This window comes from Lutra lutra, chromosome 17, assembly GCF_902655055.1.
Source record: "Lutra lutra chromosome 17, mLutLut1.2, whole genome shotgun sequence".
Lineage (NCBI taxonomy): Eukaryota > Metazoa > Chordata > Mammalia > Carnivora > Mustelidae > Lutra > Lutra lutra.
In genome coordinates, this window is record NC_062294.1 from 16846042 (window position 1) to 16858471 (window position 12430).

Below are 12430 nucleotides of genomic sequence, written 5' to 3' on the forward strand. Positions count from 1 at the left end.
TCACCGTGCTGGATGGAAGAGTCCAACTGTATCTCACTGAGGTTCACTTCTAAATAGTTAAACAACGATGTTTTCACACCCCACACAAGAATCCATGAAACCATCCCCAGAAGCACAGGATGCTTCAGCTAAAAATGAAAAGATCAACATATAGAGCATGTTCCAGACTCTTAATCCTGCCAATTACCTGAAGAAAGTACTCTGGGAAAGAGGGGTGACCTAAAACTGAAAATAACCTCGTTCTCTAATTGGGAGTGCACACTTAAAGGAAGGGAGGCACATCGTGCTGACCAGTTGTATTCGAGGCAGAAACTAAGATACTCCTTTCTCTTTTGTGTGTGAGGTTTCTTGGCGGGGGTGGGGTGTGAAGAGGAGGGTAAACACCATTAACACTCTCAAGAAGCAAGAAATATTGACAGCCTAGATAAGTCTCTCGATATCAGGGCCGCAGAACTCCATCAAAATCATCTGGAAAAAAATTTTTTTTTTTTTTTTTTAATGCAGGATTCTGGGTCCCACTCCACAGCTCCAGAGTTCCAATCTCTTGGTTGGGGGAGAATGGGGGTGGGGAAGGAGGACTAGGCATCTGCATTTTAGCAAACACTTCTCCCTAACTTTACAGCACGTTAAGTTTTCAAATTACAGACTCAAGCTAAAGTAGTGAAGTGAGGCTGACGGGGCAGGCAGAACCAAGAACCCCTCAAGGAAAGGAAGCAACGGGACTTAGTCTGGCATCTGTCAACTATCCCCTTCCCGACACCGCACACACACACACGACGAAGATAGGGGCCGACTCTGGTTCGGCCCTCACTCTTCCTTCAAAGTTAGGAAGCCGCGGGCAGAGCAGACGCGTTTGGCCCGGCCCGGCCCGGCTAAAAGGGCGTCTGAAGCGCGCGCTTCAACTCCGCCGCCCCTTCCCTCTCTGGGAATCTACGGAGTAGCCTCCATTAGGCCTCCGCACAGGGGGAACTGCGAGCTCCACCGGCGTCGGCCTAGGGCAGGCCGCACCCCATCAAATTCCTTTATCTCCCAACAGCTTCCCATACCCCTTCCCCAACTCACCTACCTACGGATGGGGACTCGCCTCTCTCAGCCGCGGCCCCACGTGCGCGCGCGCTCGCGTGCTCTGCCCCGGAAGTGCTTGCGGCGCAAGGCCGGAAGTGCGCAGGCAGTGCTCGCGGCGGCGGCGACGGCGGCGGGAGGTTCGGTTGTCGCCCGTTGGCCGCGCGGCGCCGCGCTCGGCGGCCGCCATTGCAGGTCAGGCCGCGGGCGGGGGGCGCGGGAGGCCGCGGGGAGCGAGGGCTGAGTCGGGGATGGGGATGAGGGTGCGAGGGAGTGGGAAGCTAGAGAGCTGGGGCCGGGTGGGGCGCTCGGCTCGAGGAGAAGAATGGCGAGCCGAGGGGCGGGGAGCGGCGGGCGGGGGAGGGGCGGCCGGGAAGGGGGAGGGGAGGCGGAGAGCCGCGGAGAGGTGGGGGCAAACCCAGAGGGGCCCCCGGGGTGGGAGGGCCAGGAATTGTGGGGGAAGGGAGCGGTGTATAGACGGAAGGCGGAGGGAAGGAAGGGAGTGAGAGGGGCGGAGCGTGAGAAGGGCGGAAAGGGTGGCCGAGCGCGGGCGGAGGACGGAGAAGGGGGCGGCGCGGGCCGGAACCTCGAGGTACGTGCGGGAAGGGGCTCTTCCCCGGGTGGGGAGGGAGTCCAGAACGTGAGGTGTGCGGGAATGTGGTAGAACTGGAACCCAGAAAATAGCGGGAATATCAGAGAGGGGACTTAGAGGAGGGGCCTGGGGGTGTAGGAATGTGAGGTTTGTTCTCGAGGGGACATTTTAAGTCGCGGGGGGGAAGCTGCTGGGAGAGATAATTGGGAAGGTGGTTAGGAGGAAGAGTGATCGAGGTTCTTTTGTGGGCGGAGTGAGAGACTAAGAGTGGGGTCGGTTCGGGTTCTGGAGGCGCTAAGTACTTGAGATTGAGGAGGGAACGGAACGATTTGGAGAGTGAGGGTGTAGAAGAACGTTTAAAGAGTAATCTTTGGGAGGAGGGTGGACGGTTTGAGGGGTGTGGAGGAATGCAGTTTAAAGAATAGTTTCCTTGGGAGGTAGGAGAAAGGGTTAAATAGATTGGTAGGAGGTCCCAGCGAAAGTCTGGGGTGAATTGGAGGGGGTTGGGGAAGAGAGGGGAAGCGGTTGAGAAGTCCCAGAAAGTGGGCGGGACTAGACATAGGAAGTGTTTGTAGCTCCAAATGAAGGGATGGAAGGGGGCCGGGGGAGAGGGTGGAGAAGATGGGGGTCGGTGGGAGGAGAATCCAGGATACTGTGAGACCTCAAGCCGGGCTAGAAAGGAGGAGCTTTGGGGAAGATAGGGGGTCATCGCAGTAAGAGAAGGAAGGGTTGAGATGGGGCTGCAGAGTAGCAGAAGATGGAGAAAACTGGAGTAACTCAGATCGACTGAAGCCATCTTTTCCACCCATTGTCTGCAAATACCAGTAATTGATTCCCCGCATCATGGGAATCCTAAAATGTGATGGGAAAGTATCACGTGTATGCATAGTATCTACACATGTTTTTGAACACACTCTTCACTAATGAAAAGTTTGGAAGCATTCATTTCCACCTACCCTACATAGCCCCTTTTTGGAGGGGAGCAAACTTCTCATTTGGAAACAGAAATTTAGTACTTAATGACATATGCCTGTCAGGAGACAAGATTTTCCCTTTGAAACTTAGACCATCCCCTTGAGTAACAAACCACAATAACACTGCTAATAAAAATAATCTGATTCATTTGTATATGAAAATTTCCTGAATTGTTCATTTGATGGAAAGGCACATAGAAATATAGTCGTCTTTAGAGAAAAGAGAAGAAAACTTTCAGAACGTAGTCCTTGAAGCAGTTTGGTGAAACTTGACTTTCATGTTTGAATTGTTCTCCCATCATGTAAACCTGGTTTTACTCTGATAACCTGCTGCTTTTGTAGGAAGGTTTAATGCACTATAAACATTAAAATAATTATTCAGTATAGAATTTAGATAACTCTTGAGCATATACTAAGAAAATGCCATGTTCCCCGCCAGTAATAAGTAGTTTGATCCTAAAGTCTTACCATGTTTTAGGCACTACACTGAGGACTTTCCATTCATAACCTCATTAAGTTTCCACACCAACCCTTTGGGATAGTTTCTTTCTTATGCCCAGTTTATTGGTGGGGAAAGTGAAACTTAAAAGGTTAGATTATTAATCCCATGCCACACATAGGCTAAGTAACAGAATCCAGGTCTGACAAGTTGAGCTCTCACTGCATTCCTAAACAACCGACCCTGGGACTGAAAAACACCTCAGTAAATGCTAAGTGTGGGTCTAGCAATGTGAAAACTTTTTGTCATGTGTTTAATTTTTTTAAATAAAAAATGAATTTTTATGTTAAGAATTGTAAAGTTAACCCCTTTATTTGCTATCTTAAGAAAATACAAGATGAAAGGTCATAATGAAAATTTATAAGCTACTATTTAGCTCTAGTAAAATTTATTTTTAATCACCATTGAGTCCACTTGTTTGGGTAAAAGCTGTATATGTTCTGTTTAATTGGATCCATACTATACTTCTGCCACATTATATTTTGGGGGCAGTTACCATTATGAGGATCATTGCTCATTAATTCTGTTGTAAGACATTACTAATCTTTTAACAGTTCAACATTTAACAGTGCAGAAAGCAAATTCTAAGAGACTGAATTTTGTTGAAGATTAAAATGAATCAGTGACAAAGAATGTTCTCTGTTCTTTTGGTTTATTTTGCCTTATACTTGGTTTTGAATCTTGAAGATGACGTTGAGTAGATCCCTAGAGATTTCCGTAGAGATTTCAAAAATCTAAATCTCATCAATTGAATATGATAAAAAGTCTTGTTTTTGACTGCCTACCCCACAGATGCAATAGGTACTTTGGCTGGTAGTTGTATAGGTTACTTACATGCCATTTTGTAGAAATGAGAAAGGCTGATCTTTGTAATCAGAAGTTATACAGAAATGTGTTTGAGGGGCTGTGGGAGAGGACTGCTGGAGATGCCATATTATGGAGGGGTTAAGGTTCCCATCCCACTTCCTAGGTATGTGACCAGTTACTTAACCTTTAGTGCATGTTTCCTCATCTGTAAAATGGGAGTAAGAGTGCTTACATCATTAAAGTTCTCAACGATGAAAGGAGAAAATCAAATTAAGTGTCCACAGAAGTTTAGCTGTGGTAGAAATGAAACTTTTTGTATTATAATGCTCTGCCTGGGTTTTTCATCTCAAATTGTGTTTGTACTCTGATTTTTTTCAGGCTTTTTTTCAGGCTTTTCATAATAACTATAATAGTAACTAAATTCAAAACAGAGGTAGAAGTCAAAGGACAGTTAAATAAGGTATGTCCCAGATTGATACAGTTCCCACTTCAGTCTTTTGAATTTTGGGTAGGTTCCATTGTGACTCTGGTTTGGTTTTGAAATGCTGATTCTTTTGCTGTGCTATAGTTTGTTTGGGGTCTTAAAGTTACCTGGACCACTGTCCTGAGAAGCAGTAGTGTGTTGACTTTATGCAGGACCTCCATGTCTTAAGACAGGATGATCTGGAGCAAGCCGTTTCTACAAATTTTGAAGCCCCAGAAAAGACTTTTTTTTTAAACAGGAAAAATAGTGTTAATTAGGATATAGAAAGTACTTTAGGAAAAGTTTGCTTTTGATTAAGTTAAGACTATAAAACTGTATTGTTTATTTGGTGATGTGAAGGCCCAGAAAAATTAAGCAGGAAAAAATGTCCTCCTTTTTTGACAGATGGGGGTGGAAGGAGTTGAAATCATTTCAGGAGAAAGAAGTTTGGGGGTTTTTCCCCCACTTCCATTGCTCCAGGTCTACACTAGTTATGGCCGGTGAGACTCCACTCTGAAGTACAGTGAATTAAATGTCTTTCAAAAAGTGACATTGCCAAAATTTTTCCTTGGCTGTACAGTTACACATACTGTCAGCCTAGAATTAGTGTTCTTTAACTGTAAAGAAGTTGGTCATCACCAAATCTGGGATTAAACTCCAGACTCTTGAGAGAGTTGCTAAGCAAACTCTTCCATTGACTCCTTTTAGTTTCATGGTTTGATAGACTATTTTTCAGGCTGTGTCTTCACATGTTTTTAATCTGCAATTTTTGTACAAGCAATATCTTAGAACAGACATGTAGAAATTGTTCTACTTGTCTTCATTGTTGGACTTAGTTGAGACTGAAAACTTAGGATTTTTTTTTTGTTTTATAGGAACTATAACGTTACATTTGTTATTACTAATAGGATTTGATTTGTATTATGCGCTACTCCACCACTTCGTTTTCCTACTGACAAGAGTATAGGGACAGATTGGGCTGCATGTTACTAGATTCTTTTTAGTCAACTCCACATTAAGTGAAATACACATTCCCTGTCACCACCATCAAGTGTGTTCTCAATGAAGTACCCAGGTATACCTACCTATTCTGGCCCTGAGAACAGTTGCCTAGAGTAGTTATCCCAAGGAGCAAGAAAAGGAATAATAAAAATCAGGTGATAGCCTATTTTAAGGCATTAAAGTAGAATTTTGAAGATTTGTTTGAGAGAGCATGCATGCATGAGTGGGAGGGGCAGAGAGGAAGAGAGAATCTTTTTTTTGGAAGAGAGACTCAAGTAGATTCTGTGTTGAACATGGGGCTCAGTCTCACAATCCTGAGATCATGACCTGAGCTGGACATTTAACTGCCCCACCTAGGCACCCCTAAAGTGGAATTTTAAAATTTGCTAAAAAATGCCTTCTGCTCTTTCTTACTAACTCAGTAAATACACTCCCATGTACATAAATGTAGCCAGGCCAGTCTACAAGTTCCTGTGAGCTAGACCCTTACAAGTGGGTCTAAACTTCATTTGTGTTCACATCTGCAGCTCCCCAGTGGGACTAGCATAGGTTTGACCACTCTGACTAGGGACAGCAGCAGAATGGTGAACGTGTAGGCCCCAGAATTTGTATTTTCAGGAGCATTCCCAGATGTTTGCCAGTATCGAGAGATCTTCTGAGGCAGGGCCTCCTATATAAGTGGGTAAAGCTCTTCTGATCCAGTTATCAGACATCTGTTTTCCTTTGCCTCCTTGGGCCACTGTTGTGAATTCCTGTTCCAACAGGAAGCTGTCCAGGAAATGTGGAATGCACTGAAAATATCTCTGCATCGCCCTTAAACAGTCTATAGGTACTCCTCTCAGACGTGTTTCCAAAGGCCTTAGAGATTGATTTCCTTCCGCCGTGGTCTTCGTAGAACTTGTTTATCTGTGTCAACACTTAATTGCTTCTCAGAAACTACCTATGTATTACTATAACTATATCCATCAAGAAACATTTAGTGCATTATCAGTCATCAGGAGCTTAGTTATAAGAACCCTTTAGTCTGTATGCATTTGTTAACCTTTAGAAACTTTCCAACTTCAGTTTCTAGTTACTGAGGTTTTTTTGATTCGTGGCTAAAATATACCTACCATTCTCTAAATTATAGTCAAAATTATAGTGTGGAAATACCAATTTGCTTTTTCCATTCTCTTAAAAAAAAATAGCTGCTGTCTTTAAACCATTTTGCATATACGTGGTCTTCACAGTAGTTTGATGAGTCATATAATCTAGGTGTTAGCCCCATGGTCATTAAGTGACTTGCGTATGATGACACAATGAAAAGGTCTACACGTACAGGCTGGAACCTGACTTTAAGTCTTCTGATTTTAAATTGTAATCCTCTTTTCAAGAAACCTTAGAAGAATTTTAAAAGTGCTTTTGGTTCAGTTGATGGTATTGTAGGGACTCCTTATCTTGTCACAAGACCTTTGCCCTTGAGCCCCCATATTTATTCTCAAAACGTCTGACTTACAGATGCCTTCTTTTTTTTTTTTTTTGAGATTTTATTTATTTGCCAGAGAGAGAGAGAGAGAGAGTATACACACAATCAGGCAGAGAGGCAGGCAGAGGCAGTGAGAGAAGCAGTCACCCTGCCGAGCAAGGAGCCCGATGCGGAACTCGATCCCAGGACCCCGGGATCATTACCTGAGCCGAAGGCAGCGGCTTAACCAACTGAGCCACCCAGGCATCCCTTACAGATGCCTTCTTGATCCACCATTGTGCTTCCGACCAGCTCTCCTGTCCGCAGTGCCTGCCTGATGCTTTGATGTACTTCATTCTCACTAGTGCTTGGTTTTCTTTTGGGAGCGTAGGTTTTCTTTTGGGAATGTATAGATTATGAGTATAGATAAAGACAGGTGGCCTAGGTTCTTAGACCTGTACAGCATCTGATTCATAATAAAAATTCTGCAGGTTTTAGCTACTGTTTATATTTGAATTTGAAGACCGGTGAATTGACTGACCTTGTGTTCCCAAGGGATGTTTGGTGCTCAAGAATAGAGAAGTTCTGCTGTCCTGTAAGCCAATATACTTTTCTCTGGAAATCCAAAATGAAGGTTAACATTATCAGTCAAGAAACCTGTTTAACTTTGTAATCCAGTGTTTGCTAAGCTTGTGCACAGTTACACCTATTAACATACAGTGCTACAATTGGCAGACATTAGAGTAATAACTTTCCACTGAGTTCCATTGATTTATTGGAAACACTTACACAGAACGTGTAGTTTAGATCCCCCATCCCTCAGGCCCCTGTGAATCCACCGTTCCTAGAAAGACAAGTGAAGCCAGTTGTCTCAGGCAAAAAATCATTTTAACCATTCGTTTAGAGTACCACAAACTTGCCACCAGGTGGTACTGTTGCATAAAATGAAAGTTGATTGTCCGGGTATACCTCAGTGAAAGATAGTCAAGGCATATAATGAGAGTCATGTTAGATAGCTGCTTACCATTCACCAAAGTTGCCTGAAGGACTTTTTTGCTAATTGGCTTTTGTTAAAGGAGGTCCCTTGAACCTTGAAAGACAACTAGAGTGTTAGACATGAAATTCGTATTTTTATAATACCAAAGGGAAAAGTAAAATTTAAATGAATTATTTTGTTTTTAAAGATTTTATTTATTTGACAGACAGAGATCACAAGTAGGCAGAGAGGCAGGCAGATAGAGGGAGAAGCAGGCTTCCCGCTAAGCAGAGAGCCTGATGCGGGTCTCGATCCCAGGACCCTGAGATCATGACCTGAGCCGAAGGCAGAGGCTTAAAACCTACTGAGCCACCCAGGTGCCCTAAATTCTTTAGTGTGTGTGTGTGTGTGTGTGTGTGTTTTAACATGCAGAATAGAAAATAGAACAATCTTGAGAAAGGCAGATTAGCATAGTGGTCAGCAGTGTGGGCTATAGTGTTACGTTTTATGTTCAAGTTCTGGCTCGTTGACTAATAAGTACATGAACTTACTTTCCATAGCATTATTGACCTGTGGTGATCTTAAGCAATGTTGTATCAGTTGTTTCAGTGTCAAATAAAAAACATTTACTACTTAAAACATTTTTAGGGAAATGAAATAAAATCTGTCTAAAGCACTTAGAAAACTGCTTCACACACAGTACATGATAAATATTAGCTATCATTATTATTACCCTAAATTTTTTTTTCCTCTACAGCTTACTTTCAGTTGCTTTTTAAAGACGGAAAGCTCATGGTGCAAATTGTTATTTCCAGGTGAGTATATTTTGAGACTTTTTTGTTTAGCTCGAATGATTAGGGTTATGTAGGTTTGACATTTTCCTGGAAGAATCAGGGTCCTCAGGTGCATTGCACACATCCTTGCATTTCGTCTGTAGTTCAGTGCCTAGCACTGCCTAATTTCCCAAGAACTTGTGCTCAGCAAGGAGTTCCTTTGGGCCTTGAATGGTGGTGTAGGACACTATTCATCCTTCACCCCTCAAAAATATTGTAACCGCCAGCCCTTTGCTTGCAGTGCTGGGGCTGGAGGCCTGGCAGAATGGGTGCTGATGGAGCTACAGGGGGAGATCGAGGCTCGCTACAGCACTGGATTAGCTGGAAACCTCCTGGGAGACCTACATTACACCACTGAGGTGAGGGGACTTTTCTTTCCCTGCCTAATGCCTCAGGAAAGCAAGCTACACCAAGGTGGTGCTCCCAGGACCCAGAGTGAGGACTGCCCTCAGGTTTGTTATTCGAGGTCTAGCTAATCTAAGCTCTCTGCTTGTTCTCCCCTGACCCCTGCAATAGCAGGGAAACTTAGCTTTGGGGAATCTGGAAAAATCACAGTTCTAAAAAGCGGAAACTCTCTTACCTGGGGCTAGAAAGAGTAAAAAGGGTATGAGGGTGGTTGTCTGATAATGGCTCTTTAACAGCAGTAGAGTCATGCCAGGGAGTGGAGGTGCCAGTATTGCTCGCCAAGAGCATCTCTAGAAGGCACCTGAGTGTTATGACCTTGCCCTGAACCTCAGGCATTTCATTCTTGTTCTGCCAAAGGGAATCCCTGTGCTGATCGTGGGGCATCATATCCTGTATGGAAAAATCATCCATCTGGAGAAACCTTTTGCTGTCCTTGTCAAACACACTCCTGGGGAGCAGGACTCTGATGAGCTTGGCTGCAAGACTGGCACCCGGTACCTGGTGACAGCACTCATCAAAAACAAGATCCTTTTCAAAACTCGCCCCAAACCCATTATCACCAACGTCCCCAAGAAAGTATGAAAGAACCCCGGATTTTCCCTAGAGAGCGGCCAACTCCTTGGACTCGTGCTCAATTGCCACCTCGAGGACGGCTCGACGGTTCCCTGGGACCACAGGGTGGTCCTGTTTTGAACACAGGCCACCCGCTAGGCATGAATTCTGATCCCTTCCTTATGGCATCCAGTTCTCTTGGTGGAAATCTGGCCCCATTTCCAAGGAACCCATCGCCTTTTCCAACCTCATCAGGCTCATTGGCTTCAAATCCAGCACCTTTCCCTGCTGGTGTTCGTGACCCAAGCATGGCTTCTTTTCCAAGAGGGATGAATCCCGCTGGTGCAGGTGCAGTTTCTTTCCCAAGGCCTGGTGGCCTCTTGGGCCCAGGCCCAGGGCCATCCCTAAACCCTAGGGCAGGGGCTCTTCCAGGTCCAGGGCCTCTGTCTAACCCAAGGTTAGGGGGTCTCCCAGGGCCAGGTCCTATGTCTAACCCAAGGTCCGGTGGTCTCCTGGGAACAGGTCCTGACCCCAGAAGTGGCGGCCCTGTGGGCCCTGGGTCTGGGCCCAACCTGAGAGCAGGTGTCCTGTTGACTTCTGGGAATGGTCCTCCTAATCCTAGGCCCGTTGGCCTGGGTCCAGGACCAAGTCCTAATCTGAGGTCAGGGTTTGTTAGTACAAACCCTGCCCCGAGGTCGGGTATGTTTCCAGGCCCAGGTCTTGGACCCAGCCCAAGGGCTGGTGGCCTGGGCCCAGGCCTTGGGCCCAACCCAAGGGCAGGTGGCCTGGGCCCAGGCCCTAATATGGATACCAGAGCAGGTGGCCTCCTGGGCACAGGATCTGGTCTTAACTTAAGAATGGCTGGACCTCAAGGCCTAGATCTTGCCCCCATTCTAAGAGCAGCAGGTCTTTTAGGAGCAAATTCAGCTGCTTTCTCACAGGCTTCTGGAAACATGGGCACAAGCCCATCCTCTATGGCAAGAGTACCCGGACCCATAGGCCCAAACTCGGGTCCGGTTTCTCGGGGAATTGGCCTTCCAGGGCCAAACCCGTCTCCCATGTCCAGAGCACCTGGCCCCCTAGGTCCTAATTCAGCTCATTTTTCAAGGCCAGCTGGCCCCATGGGGGTAAATGCTAATCCCTTTCCAAGAGGGACAGGCTCAGGGGGGCTGAATCCAGTTTCCTTCTCTCAGTCCTCTGGCACATTGGCTTCAAATCCATCTACCTTCCAGAGGTCTTCTGGCCTCCAGGGCTCAAGCCCAGCAATTTTCCCAAGAACCTCTGGGCCACTAGGCCCCAACCCAGCTAACTTCCCAAGGGCCAGTGGCTTACAGGGTCCAAGTCCAGCTGCCTTCCCAAGGTCTACTGGCCCATTAGGACCTGGTCAGGTTAATTTCCCCAGGTCAGCTCCTGGGCCCCTGGGTTCTTCTCCAGCAGGCCCTGTGGGCATCAACCCAGGTCCTTTTGCAAGGCCAACTGGGACCCTGGGTCTAAATCCATCTTCCTTTCCAAGGATGAATGGCCCTGTGAGCAAGACTTTGGTCCCATTTCCTAGAGTGGGGAGCCTCCCTGGCACAAACCCAGCTGCTTTCCCCAGACCAGGGGGTCCAATGGCTGCAATGTACCCAAATGGAATGTTACCCCCTTAAACACCATTTTCTCTCCAGGACCACTTTGGTTTTCAAGCACCATGGTTCTGGGCAGGGGCTGTGTTACAAGTAAAAGGGTAGATGTGGAGCTACCGTCTGAAGTACATAGCTGGGGCTCAAGTTCAGATGAGCCATCTTTTTCCTCTGCTTTCTTGACTGAAGGTGAAATATTCTATGTGGGAGATGGACTACTACAGGTGGGAATGATCCTGACCTTTAGAGAAAGGATCTCCAGCCCTCCAGAAGCCTGCTGTGCATTTGTCCCACAGCTTTCTGCCCCTTGTTTCTTAACTAATTTCTTGAATTGTTCACGTGGACTTTTCCTCAGGGATACATTGGCCTGCAGGTCCCAGTTCATATGTAGTCCTCTGCTCACCACTGGAGAATCAGCTCACTGCTCTCTAGAAATGTTGCATTGGTGAACGGACCATGCTTCAGCAGCTCTGACCTGGGCAGCTTGGACCTGGTCATCCTCTACTGCCATACCTTTCCCTGGGGGCTTGAACACAGAACAGGGAGGTGGGAAACCACGTCAAAGACCCACCAAATACAATGTCTGCTTGATTGACTGGGCCTGCAACTTCCTTCTCCTGGGACTTAGAGGAGGCCAGAATCAAGGCTCCACCGCTCATCTAACTCCTCTCCACTAGTACTCTGATCAAAGAACCTCAAAATTTAAACTGACGTGGATGGGAATTGGGGTGGGGGGTGGGGGGAGAAAGGGGAGAAATCACTGTGCTTCGTTCAGCCTGACGTGAAAGGATGGTTGGTGTTTTTCCTGCTTGTATCTTTTCTTACCGTTTCTTTAATAAATGGGATGACAGGGCTGCCGATGTCACTCCATTTCGTTACCTGTTCCCACAGGAAAGAATATTTTCTGCTTTTCATTGTTTCAGCTTGGCCACAGTTCTTTGTTATCTGCCAGGTAAAATGCTGTCACTCAAGGAGGAAGCAAGCGACAACTTTTAACCTTAGCTAGGACTCAATAATCTGCCAGTGATTTCACCAGAGACCTTGCCCATCTTCAACATTTAAAAGTTAAGCCACGGGAGGTGCAGTTACCAACAAGGTGAGTCTGCTGTATACCCCAGGTCCAGAGGCAGCTGGGACTACTTACCCTGTTTGAGTTCCACTGCCAACTATCTTGACAGAACTATTTCTATCCCAAGGAC

At 46.2% G+C, this 12430-nt stretch overlaps 3 protein-coding genes across 4 annotated transcripts in view; 2 read left to right on the top strand and 1 right to left on the bottom strand.

Moving 5' to 3' along the window:
- UTP4 (UTP4 small subunit processome component) overlaps positions 1 to 1197 on the bottom strand; it is a 34337-nt gene extending 33140 nt beyond the window's left edge. The window contains exon 1 of one of the 2 annotated variants that reach the window (XM_047712575.1): positions 1067 to 1197. The gene's annotated coding sequence lies outside the window, so the exon portion shown is untranslated. Of the gene's footprint in view, positions 1 to 1062 lie in introns of both variants that reach the window. The other variant, XM_047712574.1, reaches the window with a different exon arrangement.
- On the top strand, positions 1181 to 9639 carry CHTF8 (chromosome transmission fidelity factor 8). Its single transcript, XM_047712581.1, has 4 exons — positions 1181 to 1257; positions 8577 to 8634; positions 8894 to 9011; positions 9415 to 9639. Exons 2-4 carry the CDS (start codon positions 8612 to 8614, stop codon positions 9637 to 9639), a joined length of 366 nt encoding a protein of 121 aa, XP_047568537.1. The 5' UTR covers positions 1181 to 1257; positions 8577 to 8611.
- Positions 9636 to 12086, top strand: DERPC (DERPC proline and glycine rich nuclear protein). The gene has a single exon (XM_047712580.1). The coding sequence runs from the start codon at positions 9636 to 9638 to the stop codon at positions 11256 to 11258; it is 1623 nt and encodes a 540-aa protein (XP_047568536.1). The 3' UTR covers positions 11259 to 12086.
- The last annotated feature ends 344 nt before the right edge of the window (positions 12087 to 12430 follow it).